Source organism: Melospiza melodia, chromosome 11 (genome assembly GCF_035770615.1).
Source record: "Melospiza melodia melodia isolate bMelMel2 chromosome 11, bMelMel2.pri, whole genome shotgun sequence".
Taxonomy (NCBI): Eukaryota; Metazoa; Chordata; class Aves; order Passeriformes; family Passerellidae; genus Melospiza; species Melospiza melodia.
The window spans coordinates 28,377,470-28,394,924 of record NC_086204.1 but is presented as its reverse complement, the minus strand read 5'-3'; the positions used below and the strand labels follow the sequence as shown (position 1 = coordinate 28,394,924).

The 17,455-nt window shown below is 40.2% G+C and overlaps 1 protein-coding gene across 5 annotated transcripts in view; it reads right to left on the bottom strand.

The window, feature by feature from the left end:
* Positions 1 to 17,455, bottom strand: part of FGGY (FGGY carbohydrate kinase domain containing) — a 128,785-nt gene that overhangs the window by 74,152 nt on the left and 37,178 nt on the right. For all 5 annotated transcript variants that reach the window (XM_063166212.1, XM_063166211.1, XM_063166210.1 and 2 more), the window contains one exon: positions 6,342 to 6,457. In XM_063166212.1, coding sequence (XP_063022282.1) covers positions 6,342 to 6,457 — 116 coding nt within the window. The remainder of the gene's footprint in view (positions 1 to 6,341; positions 6,458 to 17,455) is intronic.

Sequence of the window (17,455 nt, the reverse complement as noted above, 5' to 3'; positions counted from 1 at the left end):
ATACTTAAAACTCAACAGACACAGCCCTGAACAACCTTCTGTAGGTGACCCTGCTCTGATCATTTCAAGATGGCCCTTATAATCCCAATGATTTGTGTGATTCAGTGATCTCAAGATGGAAAAAGTATAAAATAAAACAGAAATCACAGGAGTCTGGAGCTTTTCTAAGGAAAAGCCCAACTTCTTCCTGCTGAATCATCTATTATGAAATAATGCCTCGAGCTCTCAGGAAGGAGACACCCAAAAACCTCTTTGCACTGTGCCAGTTTCAGCTCCTTTGCAGTTGCTACAGCTCTTGGACAGACTGAAATGACAGGAAGCCAGAAAAATGTTAGCATATTTGGAACACTATTCACTTGTAAATTCCATGGATTTTGACAGCATGTAAGTGTAAATATCCTCTGATTCATCCTTTTAATTTTGTTTGAAATTGCAGCGTGTTGTAATTTATTGGGGATAGCAAAAGACCAGGGAAAGAAAGATACAGGCATCCCATACCAGAGAATCCCTTTACTTATTATTCTCTACCATTTGCAAAGCACAGTGTTTAAAGCTTATTGCTGCAATCCAGCTTTATGAAGAACTGGCAGCTACAAGCTGATCTGAAAAAAAAAAAATAAAAATCATCATCCCTTTCTCTCAGCTTTCAAGGAAATCCCTCATGTGCTCCAGAGCATCTGGCATCAAAGGCCTTGGAAGAGACAGGGAAAACTGGCAGAACAAATGGATTGACCATTCCCTCCACAGCTGCTGTGGCAGTGAGTTCAGATTGACCAAATTCTCCCACCCTTCACTGAATCTCCCATTTTCAGCCTAAATGTAAATAAAGAGAACACCCAAGTATTAGAGCTAACTACTGACAAAACAGAGAATCTAAGCACACTCTATTTCAAGTGTAAAAAGTGAGATATTCTATGCCATTATTAGCTTTGTCTATGGAAGGATTCAGTGGCACATGCAGGAATGTAACTATTGATATTAAAAAAAGTTTTCTGTGCTATCAAGTTATTAATAAGCAGTTCAAATGAAAGAGCATTAGAAAATAACATGCAGTCTTCTAATTATACAGATCCATCTTTTCAGAACATTAAAAAATGGCATATGTAAGCACCCAGGCCCATAAAAACATCAAGCCTGCAGTCCCCAAAGTCCTGAAATTAAGGAGAGAGAGTTAAAAATGGGGTTGTAAAGTGTTGGGGCTGTACATTAAAGCACAGGCAGAGTGTTGGAATAAGAAGGGTGATAAACTGGTAAACTGATGGAGGGGAGTTAAGGCTGCTAACCAGAAATGCACATTAGAGACAAGTCAAATCCTTCTTAATTGAAAACATAGTGCAAAAATTAAAATAAAAACAACAACAATAAAAAACTGAAAACCAACAAAACACAAAACAAACAAATCAAAACAAACAAACAAAAAGCAGAAATCCTACTGTAGGCAGAAAGGGACAATTTGTGGAAAATGGAAAACATTCTTCTTGAAGGTGGTGAAGAATGATGAGTGGGAAAAAGACCCAGAATGGGATTTAAGTAAAGAGATGTATAAGGAGCACAGGTTGTTATTCCTTATGCCACCATCACCCCCAAGATCAAAAATTAAAGATTTTTTCCAGTTGTACACTAAAGCAAATTAAGCAAAACTTCAGCTACTTAATTGGCATCAGTTTGCTGCTCCTGCACAGATGAAAGAAGGTGACAAACAGCCCTTTACGAAAGCTACAAAACCTATAAGATCAGTAGAACCTGTCTTGCAGTACCTACAATGCTCTCACACAAAGCCACCATCTACAACCCAAAAAAGACCTGGTATGAAATATTACCATTCAATAAAAAAATCATTATTTGGTCCCTTAAGTAGGCCCTGAAGTAGAAGGCTGTGGTGAAAATTTATCAGGCATTTTTCTCCAAATGGAATGTATGCTCCAGTACCCTAGGAGCTCTATAGTACATGAAATTTTAACAGAATTGTTAATGTCTTTCTAGGTTTTAGAATACCACAAAGAGATACTCATCATGTGCTTTTACCACAGCAGATAAATGCTAATGTCTCTAGTATACAACACTTTCACAGTGGTTTGAATACAAGTCATCTTCCACTCTCTTGGTGAGCAAATTAATGGCATCAATAAATTTTTCAGTATCTCCAGATAAAGACTCTTTACCTTCACAAGCCTGATCAGTAAATTCCTGATGTACAGAAGGGATCACAAACAACTTGTTATGTGGATTCCCTGAAAGGTTAGTCTGCTGTGAGAAACAGAAAATGTCAAAGGCCTGGGAGTTTTCAGATGTGAACCCACGCCCTGATATGGGAAAGGTTTGTGAAAGATCCTAAAGGTCAGATGTGAGGGTCACCCTTATCAACAAGGTCATATGTTAAGTTAAACTGAAACCAAGAGGAGTTTACTCCCTGGAACCACAGTGCTCTGATTACAGTAAATGTATTTTTAAAGGGCAAGGAGCTTTAAAAGTGATGCTTAAAAGCGTATTTACCAGAATAAAGAAATATGTACCTTAAAGAAGTTGTTCTTGGGTAATTTCCATAAGAATTTCCAGTGGCTTGAAAGTTAAAGATACTTACAAATGGAAAAAAAAAATCTATTTGTAGCTATTCATCTTTGGTTCCCTCTGATTGGAAATAATAATGATTTCAGTAGAGATTGGAAAATAAAAACCAACAAAACAAACATAGCTTTTCTGCATATTTTAAAGTGGTAAACTTTGTATTTACTTTTGTTACAGTCAGAAATTTTTTCTAATTTTATCTTGTAACATTTTGCTTTGCTTAAAAGAAATGATAATTCAGAGCCTTGTTATCTTTTAGAAGAGATACATGAGAAAAAGGCCATTATCTCTCTTTACAAGGGGAACGTGCAGGCACTAAAATACACCCTTGCCTTTGAGCTAAACAAACCTTGAGCAGACAGACACGGGCTTAGAGCAGCTTGAGAACAGAAGAGGAAATTCCACCAGAATTACTTCAGCCCTGTCAGGTTTTTGGTTTTGTTTTCATTTTAGGAGGAGGTTTTGAGCATGTACAACCTCCCTTCACCCTCCTCCTACCTAGGTTATCTGACAAGTTTGAGCTTCTTTATCTGCAGGGCAGCTCAGTGCCCTGCTTCCCATCCTTCCCTATCAGCTGTGGCAGCTCTGATGCTCCTCCTGGAGGCACACACTGTCCAGAAAGCCTTCCCTTGGGATAATGGGATGCATTTCCAGCAGCTGAGGCTGTTCCCCTGTGAGCAGCACTGCTGCAAAACAGCTTGAGCTGAGTTGGTGCAAGGTGGGATGCTGTGGGGGCAGGAATGGTGCCTCACCACCAGTGCTGACAGCGTGGGATGTGTGGGAAGGAATCTCCACTCCCCAGGACCATTCCAGCTGCAGTTTGCTCAGGGGCTGAGTATCACCTTCCTGGTAGGTGCATCTACCTGGATTCATCCATCCTGATAAATCTGAGGGAAGCTGAGTTGATTCAGAGTGCTCCTCTCAAATCCAACACCACTGAACACACTAAAACAAGCAAAGCCCCAGCTCTCATTGGAACACCATTCATATTCCCATTCCCCACACCCAGGGACACTGGTAAGTGTTGCAGACATTTTTCCACAGAAATCCTTTCTTTCAGATTTCTGTGTCTTCTGGAAGGCAGAGGCCTCAGAAGGGAAGGTAAACAATTGTTATCAGCTGCTGTGGAATGCAACAGGATTCACCTTGATTGGCTCATTTTCTATGTTTATAATTAAGGGCCAATCACCAGTGCAAGCTAGGGGACTGAGTCCCTGGACACAACTTTGTTTTGGATTCTTTCTATCTATTCTTAGCTTAGCTAGCAGCTCTGCAAACCTCTCTCTATATTCTATTTAGTATAGTCATAATGTATTATATATAATATCTTAATAAATCAAGCCTTCTGATTCAAGAAACAAGATTCACCGTCTCTCTCTCACCAGCCGTGCCCACTCAGGTGCGGTAATAGGTAAGATCTCAGGGTGGCAGAAAGCAAAGCACTTCCCTGGGACACACCACCGTGGAGCAGCTCCTGGGCAGGGTGAAGTGCTTTGCTTTGTCTCCTTCTGAAGCTACACCCTTCCAAGTGACTCCAAGGAGGACAGGGCAGGAGAGAAACCCAAAGGAATGGAGTGGCACCTGCCTGGGCTCCACACTGGTGCAGCAAGCTCCTCATTCCCTCTGCACAGACACAGGGATGAAGGACACTCTGCTGCTTTCTGTGATGTTATCACACTGCTGATGATAACAAAAGCAACACCTTCCCTTTTAAAAAAGGCAGGGTTAGACAAATGGTCAGGGAAATAAGCTCATATTCTCCCTAGGGCCAGGTTTCAGTATTATTATGCAAATAGAAATTGTCTTATGCTGTGGATTCACCTGAGGGAATCGGCCCCAGAATCTGAAAACCAAAGGATTTCACAATGTGAGCACAAGCTGCAAGTTCTGCCCTAAGGTTTGGTGCAGTTTTGGAGGTCAGGCTGTGCTTCTCCAACTCCAGTCAAGACCCTCTCAGGGATTCTATGGTTCCTTTCTTTAAAAACTTCCACAGTCTTTCATGGAAATAGACACTTCCACCAGTAACTCACAAGAAACACTTTTGCCTTGCAAGAAGCACATCACCAGAAGATAACTTACTGATTATTTTGTAAACGTTGTGTTTTAACTAACATGGAAGCCTGATACTGGGAATTGATGGTTTCTCTCTTAATGAATATTGAGCCATATATAGGCCAGTGTTATGAGGCTCCCATCACAACAAAAGGCCCCTTTTATTAATGGCTACTTTATCATTTAAAACATGCATGTTGTTACTTAAAATGGCAAATTGCTTTGCACCGTCCTTGAAGTGCATTGCATAAATATTGTATTCAAGCCCTTAGCTTGCACTTCATAAATAATTTATTTTTAAAATACCCTTCCATGAGACCACCAGCTGGCAAGATGTTCAATTTTCTGGTAAAAACATGTATTTATTGCAAGTCTTATTTTAACTTGTTGAAGATTTGCTAAAAGCCACAAGTGACAGATGTTGTAAGAACTGTATTCAACCCAAAACCTCAGGAAGCTGAAAGCCTCATTCTCCTGCTAGGTTTTGTACCTCTGCATAAGCAGTTTCCTTTGCAGGAGAAAAGCTGAAATCTATTCAAGGAAGCTTTCAAGTACCATTTTCTGACAACCCAAAAATGACTGATAGCAGATTATGTGATGATCAGAAAGGTTTATAGATTTCATTACACTTCTTTTCACTACAACCCTTCCTCCACCATTTCCATTTCATGTTGCTGCATTTAAGCTGCTGTACAAACTTGTTCAAAGTGCTCGACATTAAAAAAAAAAAAAAAATCAAAGGAAATTTCAGATAATTAACTTTGATGAATGAGCATATTTTAATTCATGTCTGGTAATATTCTTGTTAATGACATGTCTGCTTAGGACATCCATTAAAAGTCCATTACGTTAACAGGGAAAGTCTAATAAAGTTATCCTGGAAATTTTCTGGTATATTAACGTTATGGACTTTTAATGAATATCTGCTGTAGGAACTGCTATTAGCAAGGCTACTATTCTAATTAAACTTGGGCTCTGAGAGTGAAAAAAATGTATAAAGATAACAACAAGCAGAAGTAGCACTTCTTTTGAAAATGACTATAAGGGAGATGGGTACAGGTCACAAATCAGACTATCAGTAAGAGCTAAAAAATTATTATATTGTAGCTTTTTTTGTAGCCTGCTATCCAATATACCCATATAGAGTGTGTCCTTCATGTCATCACTTGCTGGGGCTCCTTTTTACTCCTCTATTGTTGAGACTGAGCAGAACAAAAAGGCCTTCCAGGGCAGGAGATAAAAATTTAAACACAGTTTCTCACAACAATGCCAAATAAAAAAATGCACTTAGGAAATCTGTTCCCTATGGGCATCTCAGCAACCCATTTGAAGCTGCAGACATTCACCATAATACAGCAAAATACCTTTTTATATGTATATATCTTTTATTCATATAATCTGAGAATGGGTTGGGAGGGACCGTAAAGCTCATCTCATTCCCATCCCTTTGCCATGGGCAGGGACACCTTCCACTAGACCAGGCTGCTCAAAGCTCCATCTTGATATATTTATATATTTTTTATTAATATATATATATACACATAAAGTTTTAATTAATATTAATAAATATGTATATTTGATTTGATAAAATATGAATATTAATATATTTATTAATATGACTCTGCATATATTTACTAATATGAATATGTATAATTATTAATATTTTTATGTAAATGTCTTAATATGAATATATATATGTATATTAAAACCCAACCCTGATATACCTATTTTTTCATACTTATCCTTCACCAAATCTTCCAAACCAATCGTTTTCCAGAAACTGTCATCCCAACCTCTATCTGATGTGTATGTCCACTTGCACACTACTGTACAGAGAGACCTAAAAAAGAGACAATATAAGCACAAAGTCAGGCAAATGAAGATGTTTGGGTTTAAACTTGTGACTAGAAACAATTTCCTGCAAAAGAATCTCTTCTCCACTGGTCAGAAACCCCAGCAGAATGCTCACATTAAAAAAAAAAAAAAAAAAAAACTGGTTACTGTTTGGAGTGCACGTCTTGAGGACCTTAAAAGGACCTTGTGTTTAAGATTCTTCTCTGCTGAAACAACTCCTGGTCTGGCCACTTCACTGCATAAATCAGTCAAATAACAGGCTGTGCATGTGCCTGGGGGAGAGCAGGGCTGGAGCACAGCAGCTCAGAGCGCTGCTCTTCCAGCCTAAATGGCTGCTTTGCACAGTCTGTCCTTAGGAAAACTTTGTGTTACTTCCCTCACAACTGAACTGCAATTCCCAGGAAATCTGGATGATGGGGACAGATGCTCAAGTCTGATTTCTGAGAAGCTGATGTAAACTCTGCTGTGCCAGGACAGCAGCAAGGGGCACAGGCAGGAGCAGAAGGACACAGAGGACAAGAACTCTCACAGCAAAGTCTGTCCTAACACACAGAATGGTTTTTATTAATATCCCCAAATATATTCCTCCCTAAAGTACGAACAATACTCCTGATGGTTTAAAATAACATAGGCTGTTTTCTATCTGAACACTAAGAATCATCTCCAAAGATCAGTACTAAACTGTGCTTGAAAAGTCAGTCAACTAAAAGGTATTAAAAATGCTAAATATCACTGAAAACTGCAGCTCTGCAGTCCTGGGAATACCACAGTACCAGCAAGTGCAACACAGCTCAGATGCATCTCAGGGAAGCACATCATCATAACTGTTCTCAAAGAGAAATCCTGCTCAGAGGTGGATTTTCTTTGATGTTTTACAAGACAGCTTATTTGTGACTCATGTTTAGCCAAGGTGAGCTTACACAGACATATTCTCTTCATTAGGATGGTACAATTTGAGCATGTATCTTCAAAGCAAATTCACTTTGACTGAAGCACTTGAGTTTTTCTTGCAGTTTTGCATAAGTAAAAGCCAAATAAAATTTCTCTCTTCAAAATTATTTTTTGGAATAAAAGGAAATCTTCCTTTCATCCAAGAATACTACCCAGGAACTAAAATATGAATCACAGAATGGGTTGGGCTTGGAAGGGACCTTAACACTCATCTTGTTCCAACCCCCTAACATGGGCAGGGACACCTTCCACTAGCCCAGGTTGCTCCAAGACCCATCCAACATGGCCTTGAGCAGAAAAAGAGAAGCTATTTTTGTTTCTTATCTGCAAATCAAAGTTAGAGCTTATAGCTGCTGATACTGCAGACAGAGAAAAGCCAAAGAACAACAGGAAGAGTCTTTCCACACAGCTGGAAAACTATCTGGGATATCTATTTTATGTTTAAGGGGGTTACAACAAGAAGCAACATCCTCTTATGTGACACTGAGCAGAAGATGGGATGGTTTCATAGACTCTCTAAACTCCCACTTTCTCATCTGGGACTGAAATGTGTTTTTTAAATGCCTTATGTTTCTTTCCATCCTGTTGTACTGGAGTTTTTACAACCAGAGGACAAGTGATGGCCATTCACATCCCATTGGTTGTAAAGGTGTGCTGGTTGCTCTTTGCTGCAAAGAGAATAATTAACATGACATATTTTGGGGGGGAAAAAAGACATTAGTTAACTATTTATATCCCTATAAATAAATGCAGTCAATAAATGCAGAGATTATTTCAGGACGACTCTTAAAACATCTCTGACACCCCCACCCCCTTTTTTTTCTTCCTAATAGTTTAAGAATAGACCACACAATCTCAACTCAGTGTCTGGTTTGAAAACAGAAAAAGCACATGACCTGTAACTACAGCAATGACAATGTTGATATAAGGAATTCCAATTTCCAAGGATTTAAAAGCCAGACACAGAAATCTAATTAGGACCTTTGACAAAAATTGGGTGAATAAATAAATTCTAGGCTGAAGAAAATACTGGGAAAAAAATAAACATTTTCCCCAAATTGGTTCAAACCTCTCGTTAAAAGGAAAAATAAAGACAGGGTATTTGAAATAAAAAGCACTTCATCAGTTTAGGAAAAATTTAGACATAAAGAGCGAAAAACAATGCATCAAGTTTTCCCAAATATGGCAAATACCAAATCATAACAAATTATCATCAAAAGCGAATATGTCTTTTTCTAATTAGGTTGAAGCTCTGAACTAATGCCACACCCTGAGAAAGGCTCCAAGGAACATGTTCTAACCAGGGGCCTGCTGTCCCACACAGCTCCCTCTGTGGAACACCACAGCACACACACAGGCCCATGGAATCACTGGGGATGGGGACAGATCCCCCCTCCTGCCAATCCACAGAATTCCAGCAGATCCCAACTCTCTGGCAGGATATGGCTGCACTGAACACATCCTGCAAAGTGCTCACAGAGCAAGGATAAACAGAGGAGTTCTGGTTGAATTTTTAACATAGTATGGAAAATGAAGTGGGAAAGACAACTCTTCCCAAATAAAGTGGCTGGCAGATCCTTAAGTGGAAGGTTCTGGTATGAAAACCAATCTCAGATCTGAGTTAAACACTAACACATTATGTTGGCAGGTTTTTATTTTCATGGCCACAGCAAGAAACTCAAAATGCTTGTTTTAAACACAGTCTGAGCATTTACACTACTCTGAGATTCAATCTCTTTCTTCCACTCTTGCTGCCCCTCAAAAAGTAGGTGTTTAATGGAACAATATGGCTTCATACAAACCCCTAATATCAAAGAGAGAGTGTCATACTGCAGAAAGACATTCTGCTCTCAGAGATAACAGTCCAAATGAAAGGGTTTCTTTGTGATGGCCATGATGGATTAACATCACCACATGCTCAAAAGCACCTGGATGGGTTGAACTCAAAGCCCTGCCCCTCACCTGATGAGGTGCTCAGTCTGTATGTCCTAGAGAGCTCTGTGCACGTGCAGAGAGAACAGCTCATTCATGGCGTGTCACTGCTGAAGCCAATGGTATAGATGCAAATAATACATATTTATTTATATATTTATATATATTAACTTCATAGGAAATCACTCAGAAATTCTCCCCCAGAGAATCACCCTATAAAGGGGGTAGCACAACTCCTAACTTGGGAAAACTCTAACCAGAAAGACACTGGGAAAGAACCACCTGAGGAACCAAATCAGTACACCTACAAAGAAAGCCTCAACCATGAGAAAATTTTATATTTCACAGAACTCCTAAGTTTGATGAGATGAGGGGCAGATATGAAACAGAAACAGTACTGATATCTGCTGTGGTATATTCAATGTTTCCTGTTTGGCAGTATTGCCTCAATTATTTGGTCATAAACACCAGACTTGTGCTGGCTGAAGCTGGATGACCCAGATGGGTTGAAGCAAAAGCTCCTCTTACTTTACTCCCAGGATCAGCTGGGTTCAAAGGGGCAGAGAAGAGGCAATCCCAGAGGGAAGAGCCCTCTCCTGACTGCCTGATCCACCACAGGATTTGAGGAGCCATACATGGAACCCCTCAGTAGCACAAGCCATATGTAGCCAGTCTGAAATACCATGAGTTTGGAGACGCTTTTCTTCAAGCATATTCCCAGCACAAAGAAATGAAGGATTTCCTTTCTCTGTTCAGAACAAAAAGTTTTGCTTAGAATATTCCTACTGAAAAAAAACCCCAACCGTCGTGCATGGAAAATTTTTATTTTATTCAAACCAGATTTTTCACAGGAAAATGATTATGTTTAGAGTTTCCCATGAGTTTCTTGCTGAGGACTAACTGGATGTGCTGAAGTCCTGCATAACCAGAATCTCAGCAGTCTTAAAAACACAGAGAGTCTGTGAACACACTTGAAATTCCCAAAATGCTGTCTGGAAGCAACTAACCTGCAAAAGGGTCTGGGCCAACTGGACTTGTGATCACTCAGGTGATCAAAATTTGTTTCTGTATGACTCTTCTCACATTATCTGCCCATTCTGAGTATTTTCTCTCACTCTCTTGTACTTCATGGAGAGAAGGCAATCAGATGCATTCACTGAAAATGGGAATTCCTGCATGCTCTAAGTTATCAGCATAAAAATGTATCCAAAAGATAAAAGTCACAAAAAACTTCTCCACAACTACTTAGGAGTCACCAGAGCTTCACACTTTGTTGCCACATCTCCCACACTCCAAAAGGGATAAAGCCAGCACAGATATGATTCCCAAATCTGCAGAGAACCTGCCCTGCCCGGGACAGTACCTGCTATGAAAATAACCCTGGGAACTACTCCTTAACTGCAGGTGTCTTGCAGAAGTCATCCCTATTTTGAGTATAGGTTGATAGGTAAGTCCTATCAACTAAAAGTTACTAAAGAAACAGTTTTTTTCCTGAAAAGTGACCCCACATAAGGTATTTCTACATGACCTTCCTTTTCAGAGGGCTGGTACAAGATTAGTTAGCCTGGAAAATGAGTCAGCCACCAGCTTGAAAGGCAGAGAACCCCTGGCTGGGGCATCCTGAGGTGAATGGCAGCTTTGTTCTCAATTCCAAAGCAAAAGGATCTGCTTCATTCATCCCAACTGCTCAGAAATGAACCTAAACTCATGAACTTAATTAATTTTGTAGGCATCATTAGCAGCGCAGCAGTTCAATCACTGGATCACTGAACTAAAGCCAGCTGCACCTGCTGAGGGCTGTGCCAAAGCTAAATCCTCCAGAAGCAAGGATAGGGTACAGCTAGATCCCAAAAGGAATACCATGCACTGGGATAAAGTAGCTCTCTGTGGTCTGTGGGACAGATTTATTTAAAGCTACAAAGAATCAAAAGCTAAGAAAGCTTTATGACGTTGTGAACGTAAGCAGGAGACCAGAAACAATGGAGTGTGACTGTCACAACATCAAATGATTTTTCTTTTGTTCTACAAAGTTTAAATTTAAAACAGATTCTGAATTCAAATTGTAAACCAGGGCGTAGATTCTGCTCAAATGAACGTCTCCACATATTGACATCTGGGCCAGGCTGCCAATGTCCTCCCAAATTATGCACCCCACAGTCTCAAGGCTTTTCACAAAAGCAAGCAATTTACAGCTCTAACACAGTCACAGATCTGACTGTGGTTTGTGCAAAAATGTTCCAGGCAAAAAAATTTAATACCCAGCACACATACTCCCAGCATCCAAGAACAGAACTGGGCACTGCTGCTGCAAGAGCCTAAAATACAGTGAAGTTATCACAGAGCAATAGGAAACCTGTAATTATTCTCTGCTCTATTATGGTAATGCCATATCCATTAATCCACAGCCTTGGAAACAGAACCAGAATGTTGGATCCACATCTACCACTGGCATTTAGGAAACATGTCTCTGCCTGCTTGCTGTATTTGGCTGCTTGGGGGAAACAGGGACAATTTGTCCTAAAGGAATATTTCTCAAGAAAGAGGAGAAGTGACATCTGATCAGTGAGTCTTGAGATGTATGAAGTGTATGAGATGCTGTCCCTGCTGACTGTTTGCTCAAAGGAGTCAGGGCAGGGGTTTGAGCTCAGGCTGGTGTGGAGGAGCTGCCCCTGCTGTCCCTCAGTCCATCTCTGGGCCAGGTGGGCTGCAAAGCTCAGGGTGACAGAGTCTGGGGGTGCCCTGACTGCACTGCCCTCCTTTCACCTCTTCAACAGCTCTTTAACTGCAGGTACACACGGCAAAACCTGCCAGGGGCTGCTCCAGCCACCCAGCCGTGTAAACCCCAAGTCCCTAACATTTAGAACACGTTACTTTTTATGATTATTGCCTTTGACCCAAAGCCTATGAAATTCCTGCCTGCCCAAACCCATTGTCTTAGCAAGCTGTGCAATTTGACTCCTGCCTGAAAAGGGTTTTCATCTTCCAACAAAACATTAAACAGGCCAAACAAAGAAGACAGGTGGGGAAGCCTGTTTGGGACAAGTAGCAGACACATTCCCAGTGGTACTCAAGGCCTTGACATTCAGTCTTTGCATGTCTGAGGATTTAAACCTATTCAATAAAGGTAACAAGGAAATTACTGTAATCAGAGTTAGCAATTCTACCAGCTTCAGCCTTCCTATGCTCTGGGTAACGCTTCTATTTATCATAAATAATTAAAAGTAGTCTGGCTGCCATTTAGACTTTTTGAAGGAAGTTAAATACCACAGCAAAAGCAAAGCTTTCTCCCTGCTTTGAAATCTTCACTAAAGCTGAGGAGAAAAAATATTAATACAAATAAGAATGATCCAATATCATGGTGAAAGGCCAATATTTGTTCACACTAGGGCTGGTGGCAATTTTGTCATATTTCATAGGTAAAATAGGATTAAACTCCAGACCTCAAACCTTAAAAGTTACTGCTCAAAAAATTACTTGGATATTTTCTTTTTCCTCAGGAAAAATTCAGTGTCAAAAAATAGCTCTTCAGTTCCCAACAAAAAGGATTTAGTAGAAAAGATTTCTCTTTCCAGCAAGCATTCAAGTTTAGTGGAAGACAGCAATCCACAAAGCAACCAACCAAAAAGACAGTGAACAGCTCGGGACCTACAAGCTGCATACTTGAAGGTAATGCAGATACTGATAATTGCCTATATAATACCTTTCCAAGCCCTTTTTTTGGGTTTTTTGTTGCTTAAAAAAATTATGTTGAAGTACCGCATAAGATGTGAAGATTTCACAGCTTTTCCTTCAAAGCTGTGGTTAAAACATTGGTTTAATGATATACTATTCCCCCCATTTTTTGCTGAACACTGCTGACTCAGGGAACTAGCAGGGTCCTACCAGACTCCTTCCCAGCCAACAAGACTAAATTTGGGGTTAAAAATCTCTGAACTTGCACTCAGCAGCTCTGTTGGCCTCACATCTGGAAAGTCAGAATTCTCACTGGACTGGTGGCACAGCTTTTATTTAAAAATGTAAACCAGGTCTCCCTTTCCCTGCCATAAATCTCAGTGCCAAAGCAGAGCCCATGAAAGAGCAACACTCTCTTTTAGGTGAGAGAGAGGCCCTTGGGGACTGGCAGCTACATCAGAGCCCTTGGGGGACTGGGATCCATCAGCACTCTCACCAACAGGCGTAGGCATTACACCAGGACTGCCAAACTCATCCAGACTGGGCTTTCAGGGCTTTTGCTGGGATACAGGGTGGAGGAGTTGTGATTCTCCTGAGCTCACACCACCCTGTGTGTGTGTGGAAGGCACTCAGCTCTCAGCAACAAGCACCGAGCAGGAAACAAAGTCTTTCAATCAGCAAATCAAAAAGTTAAAGCTATTTTTGTAAAGGGGAAGAAGTATTAATTAACTCAAACCTTCCTTTAATATTTTGTGTTCATGTTGTAACACTTAAGAGGTTTTTGGCTGGCTTTTTAAATCACAGGATTTTCTAAGCAAGTCTGTTGCTTACTTAAAGGGACAGTTTTTATTGTATGAAAAACACAATTCACATTTGCAATTTTCTACACCCACATCTATAATTAATCTCCTCTGAATACAGCCACTCCCTGACGAGATTCCATGTTATATTTAAACACTGGGTGCCACTTTGAAAGGAAAAAAAGAAGAACAATAGGATCATTTTCAAAGCCTACATAGCAGCACAAGGTTTCAAAGCAATGAAGTGCTTTAAACTCTGGCATCAACCTTCTGACCACCCAACCAGAGCGAAGACTGACCTCCAGTTACCACCACAAAATAAGCACAGAAGTCTCTTGAGAAATGCAGAGTGTAGATGTTCCCCGTGTTCCAAAGGAGGCAAGAGACTGATGTTATATTGCACAGATAAATCTCAAATTTACCGAGAGATTGTTAGGAAAGCCCGTTTTGTGACACTCAGACTCTAAGGATTAACCCACATAAAGAAAATTCTGTGTTGGATGAGGTAGCTTAAAATTTAAAATTTGCACATCTTGTAACAAATGCGGATTTGATACATAACTACTGTGGGAAACTGGCTTGTTTTATTTTTCCATAAATACACACACACACGTGTTTGTAATGTGTACACATGCAGATATTTACTTTGGATTGGGAGAATGTGCCTGTTTGTGTTTGCTGTAATCTATTTAAACCTGTCCTTTAAAAATACAAATAAATGCATCAAACACTGCAAATGTCAAAAAAGCCATCCAACAGAAGGTGAATCACACTGACCACAATGAGATGATGTTTCTTCTACGATGTGTAACAGAGCTCAATTCTTTCTAGAAGTGTGTTTCTGTTTAGAAACAAGCTATCAAAAGATGGGAAGACGGAATAGTCTTGAATTCAGTTTTCCTAGAAGTTATGTCACCAAACCTGTAGGGAACCACCCATCTGCAGTTCAGCTTATCAAGGCAGATTAATCCCTTGTGTGCATCTAATAATTTCAGAGGATACACTTAGCTAAACACATTGGGTTGGATCAGAAAGTACAAAATAAGACCATTTTATCCACCCACACACGCCTCACCATGTCATGAGGCAAGGGCAAGCCAACAGTCAGCAGATTGCTGAGTTGTTTTATTAATTTCATTCTGTATTATGTTACAGACACCCAACCAAGATTCAAGCCCATTGTCTTCGGCATTGTTGGAGAACTCATAATGAGACACAGTCCTAGACAAAAAAATGTATTGTCTAGACAAATCAGACATAGCATGTGGGGCTGGAAATTTTAGTCCATTCCCTTCAAAGATGGCAAACAGAGGCAAAGAAAATTGAGGGATTTGGCCAAGGGTCAAAGAGTAAACTTTAATCAGACCCCTGAACTGAATCCTTAAATCCAGAGGCTCACTCTAGAGACCCAGGCAGAAAGACACCATTAAGACATTGATGTTGAATATGTAAAAAAAAAAAATCTTTCTATGGACAACTGTGGTTTAAATCTTTGAATATGAGAGAAATAAAAAAAAGTGTGCACATATATAAAATTGAATCATTGTTTTAAGTAACCACTGGTTTAAATTTTATAAGCTTAATAAGCGGAGGAGAGGTTATAAGGAAAACATCATCCAAAAATGGCAAGGGAAATGAAAAGCAAAACTGGAAGTAGAGACCACGTCTCCAGCCACTGCAGTCCAGCAGCCTTGGGACATTCCTCCTGCCTTCTGCAACATCAGCAATGTTTCAGTTCCATTTAATCACAAAAAAATATTCTTTCAAGCTCAGTATTTCAACCAAATCACTCTGCAATAGGAAGTCAAATATTTATTTCAATTAAGAGCTTGTATTTAAAAAACACATTTTCTCCTGTTACTTTCTGGCAGTTAAAAATATGACACAATTAAAACTGGAAGTATTGGTACACAGAGCCAGTGAACAGCTTCCTCTGGAAGTCTGAGCTGGAGCAAATTTACCACAGCTCAAGACTTCACCAAACACTCAAGGAAGCTGGTAAAGAGATTAAGCAAATGCTACAAGTCACTGAGAAAAAGGAAGTTTGGTCTGAGCTCCCTCCCCACCGTGTGGCTTTGGACAGAGTGAGATTATTCCTGTCAGCAACATCAACTTCTCCCAGTATAAGAGCAGCAGCACATCCAGATGTGCATCACCCAGCACATCTGCCAGCACCAGGCATTGCCCCAGCCACGGACACACGGCCACTGCATTGTTCCAGATGTCCCTGTCCCACAGGGAATAACGTGGGCAGGCTGCAGGAAGACCCCAGTTACTGCTCCATGTCCCTGTGTGGCTCCTCTGGGTGAAAAGGACACACAGGACATGCTCACCCACCAGCCATGCCTAGGGAGCTGAAGGATTTAGGGTGTCCTTGATCTTCCAGCAGTTTGGGAAGTGTGGCAGATGCTGAGGGCGCTGCCTGGCCAGCACCATGCGCACCCTGACACGCCAGACACCGACCAGAAACACAGATCTCCACAGGATCAGGGCTACAGTTCATTATGTGGTTTCTGCTGTCTTCATACAATTGAGCAGAATTAGAGTGGTGTGAAAAAACCCCACCCTTACAGCCTTACCAGTGGTGTTTTGAGAGAGAGAACTGTCAGTCCGGAAATCTCTGCACGCAAAGACACATTTTACCAATTCATGAGTAAATAATGTATATACTCCTAACATCAAACTGCTGATAGTCTAATTTAGCACAGTACTTGCACACATGTGTGAGTATAAAGTCCTGAGTGCTGTCAGTGGGGTTAATGGGAGTTTTTACCAGCTTAGTCAGACTGTGCTGAACTGGAGCCTCGGCTGTCATGCACTTGTGGCTAGACAAAGCCTAAGTGAAACCAGAACAGAAGCAGGGAAATTGCCAAGAGTACTGCAATAAAAAAAAGTTTTAATAACTGCATTCTGATGGGGGCTGTTACCATTTCACATGCTAAACCTGAATATTGAGGCCTCCTTTATTCAGAGAAACCACCTTCAAGTCTTATTCAGGTCTGGATGACAGGATACAGCTGCCAGGGGCACCTGAACCAAAGATACACATTAGATATTCCTATTCAGGGAGTGAGCTGAGGTGTGTTGTTACCTCCCACCACAAAAATCAGTTCAGTCAGTGTAAACTCTTAAAATCATAAAGCCATTCCTAAATATTAGATATATGTGGTCATAATTTAGTCATTAGTATCAATTTTTGAAAACAGGTTTTGTTAAATTTTAAGATAAGTGATTTAAATCAAAGGAAAAGCAAGATTTTATATACATGTAATGTATGCTTGTATTTTAATATTTTAAATGACAGCAGCACTGCATCTATTTCTAGAGTATCTTTAATTAATAATAATAGTATGCCTGTACAGGCCTTTGCAATTGTATTCATGTAAAAAAGAGGGCACATTTCTGAGCAAATCTCAAAAAGTAAAGACACCAACAGTATTATTTGGACAGCTGTGAGATTTCATAAACCAAACAAAGAAAACCCCCCAAGGAGTTCTGAAACAGGTAACAGAAGTGAGTAAAAGAACACATAAATTTCCATAAAGTAGGAATGAAAAAACGTTTCAGCTTATTTACATCAGCAGAGAAATAAATGGAGATCAATGCAGAAAATAAGGAAGGCTACAGAG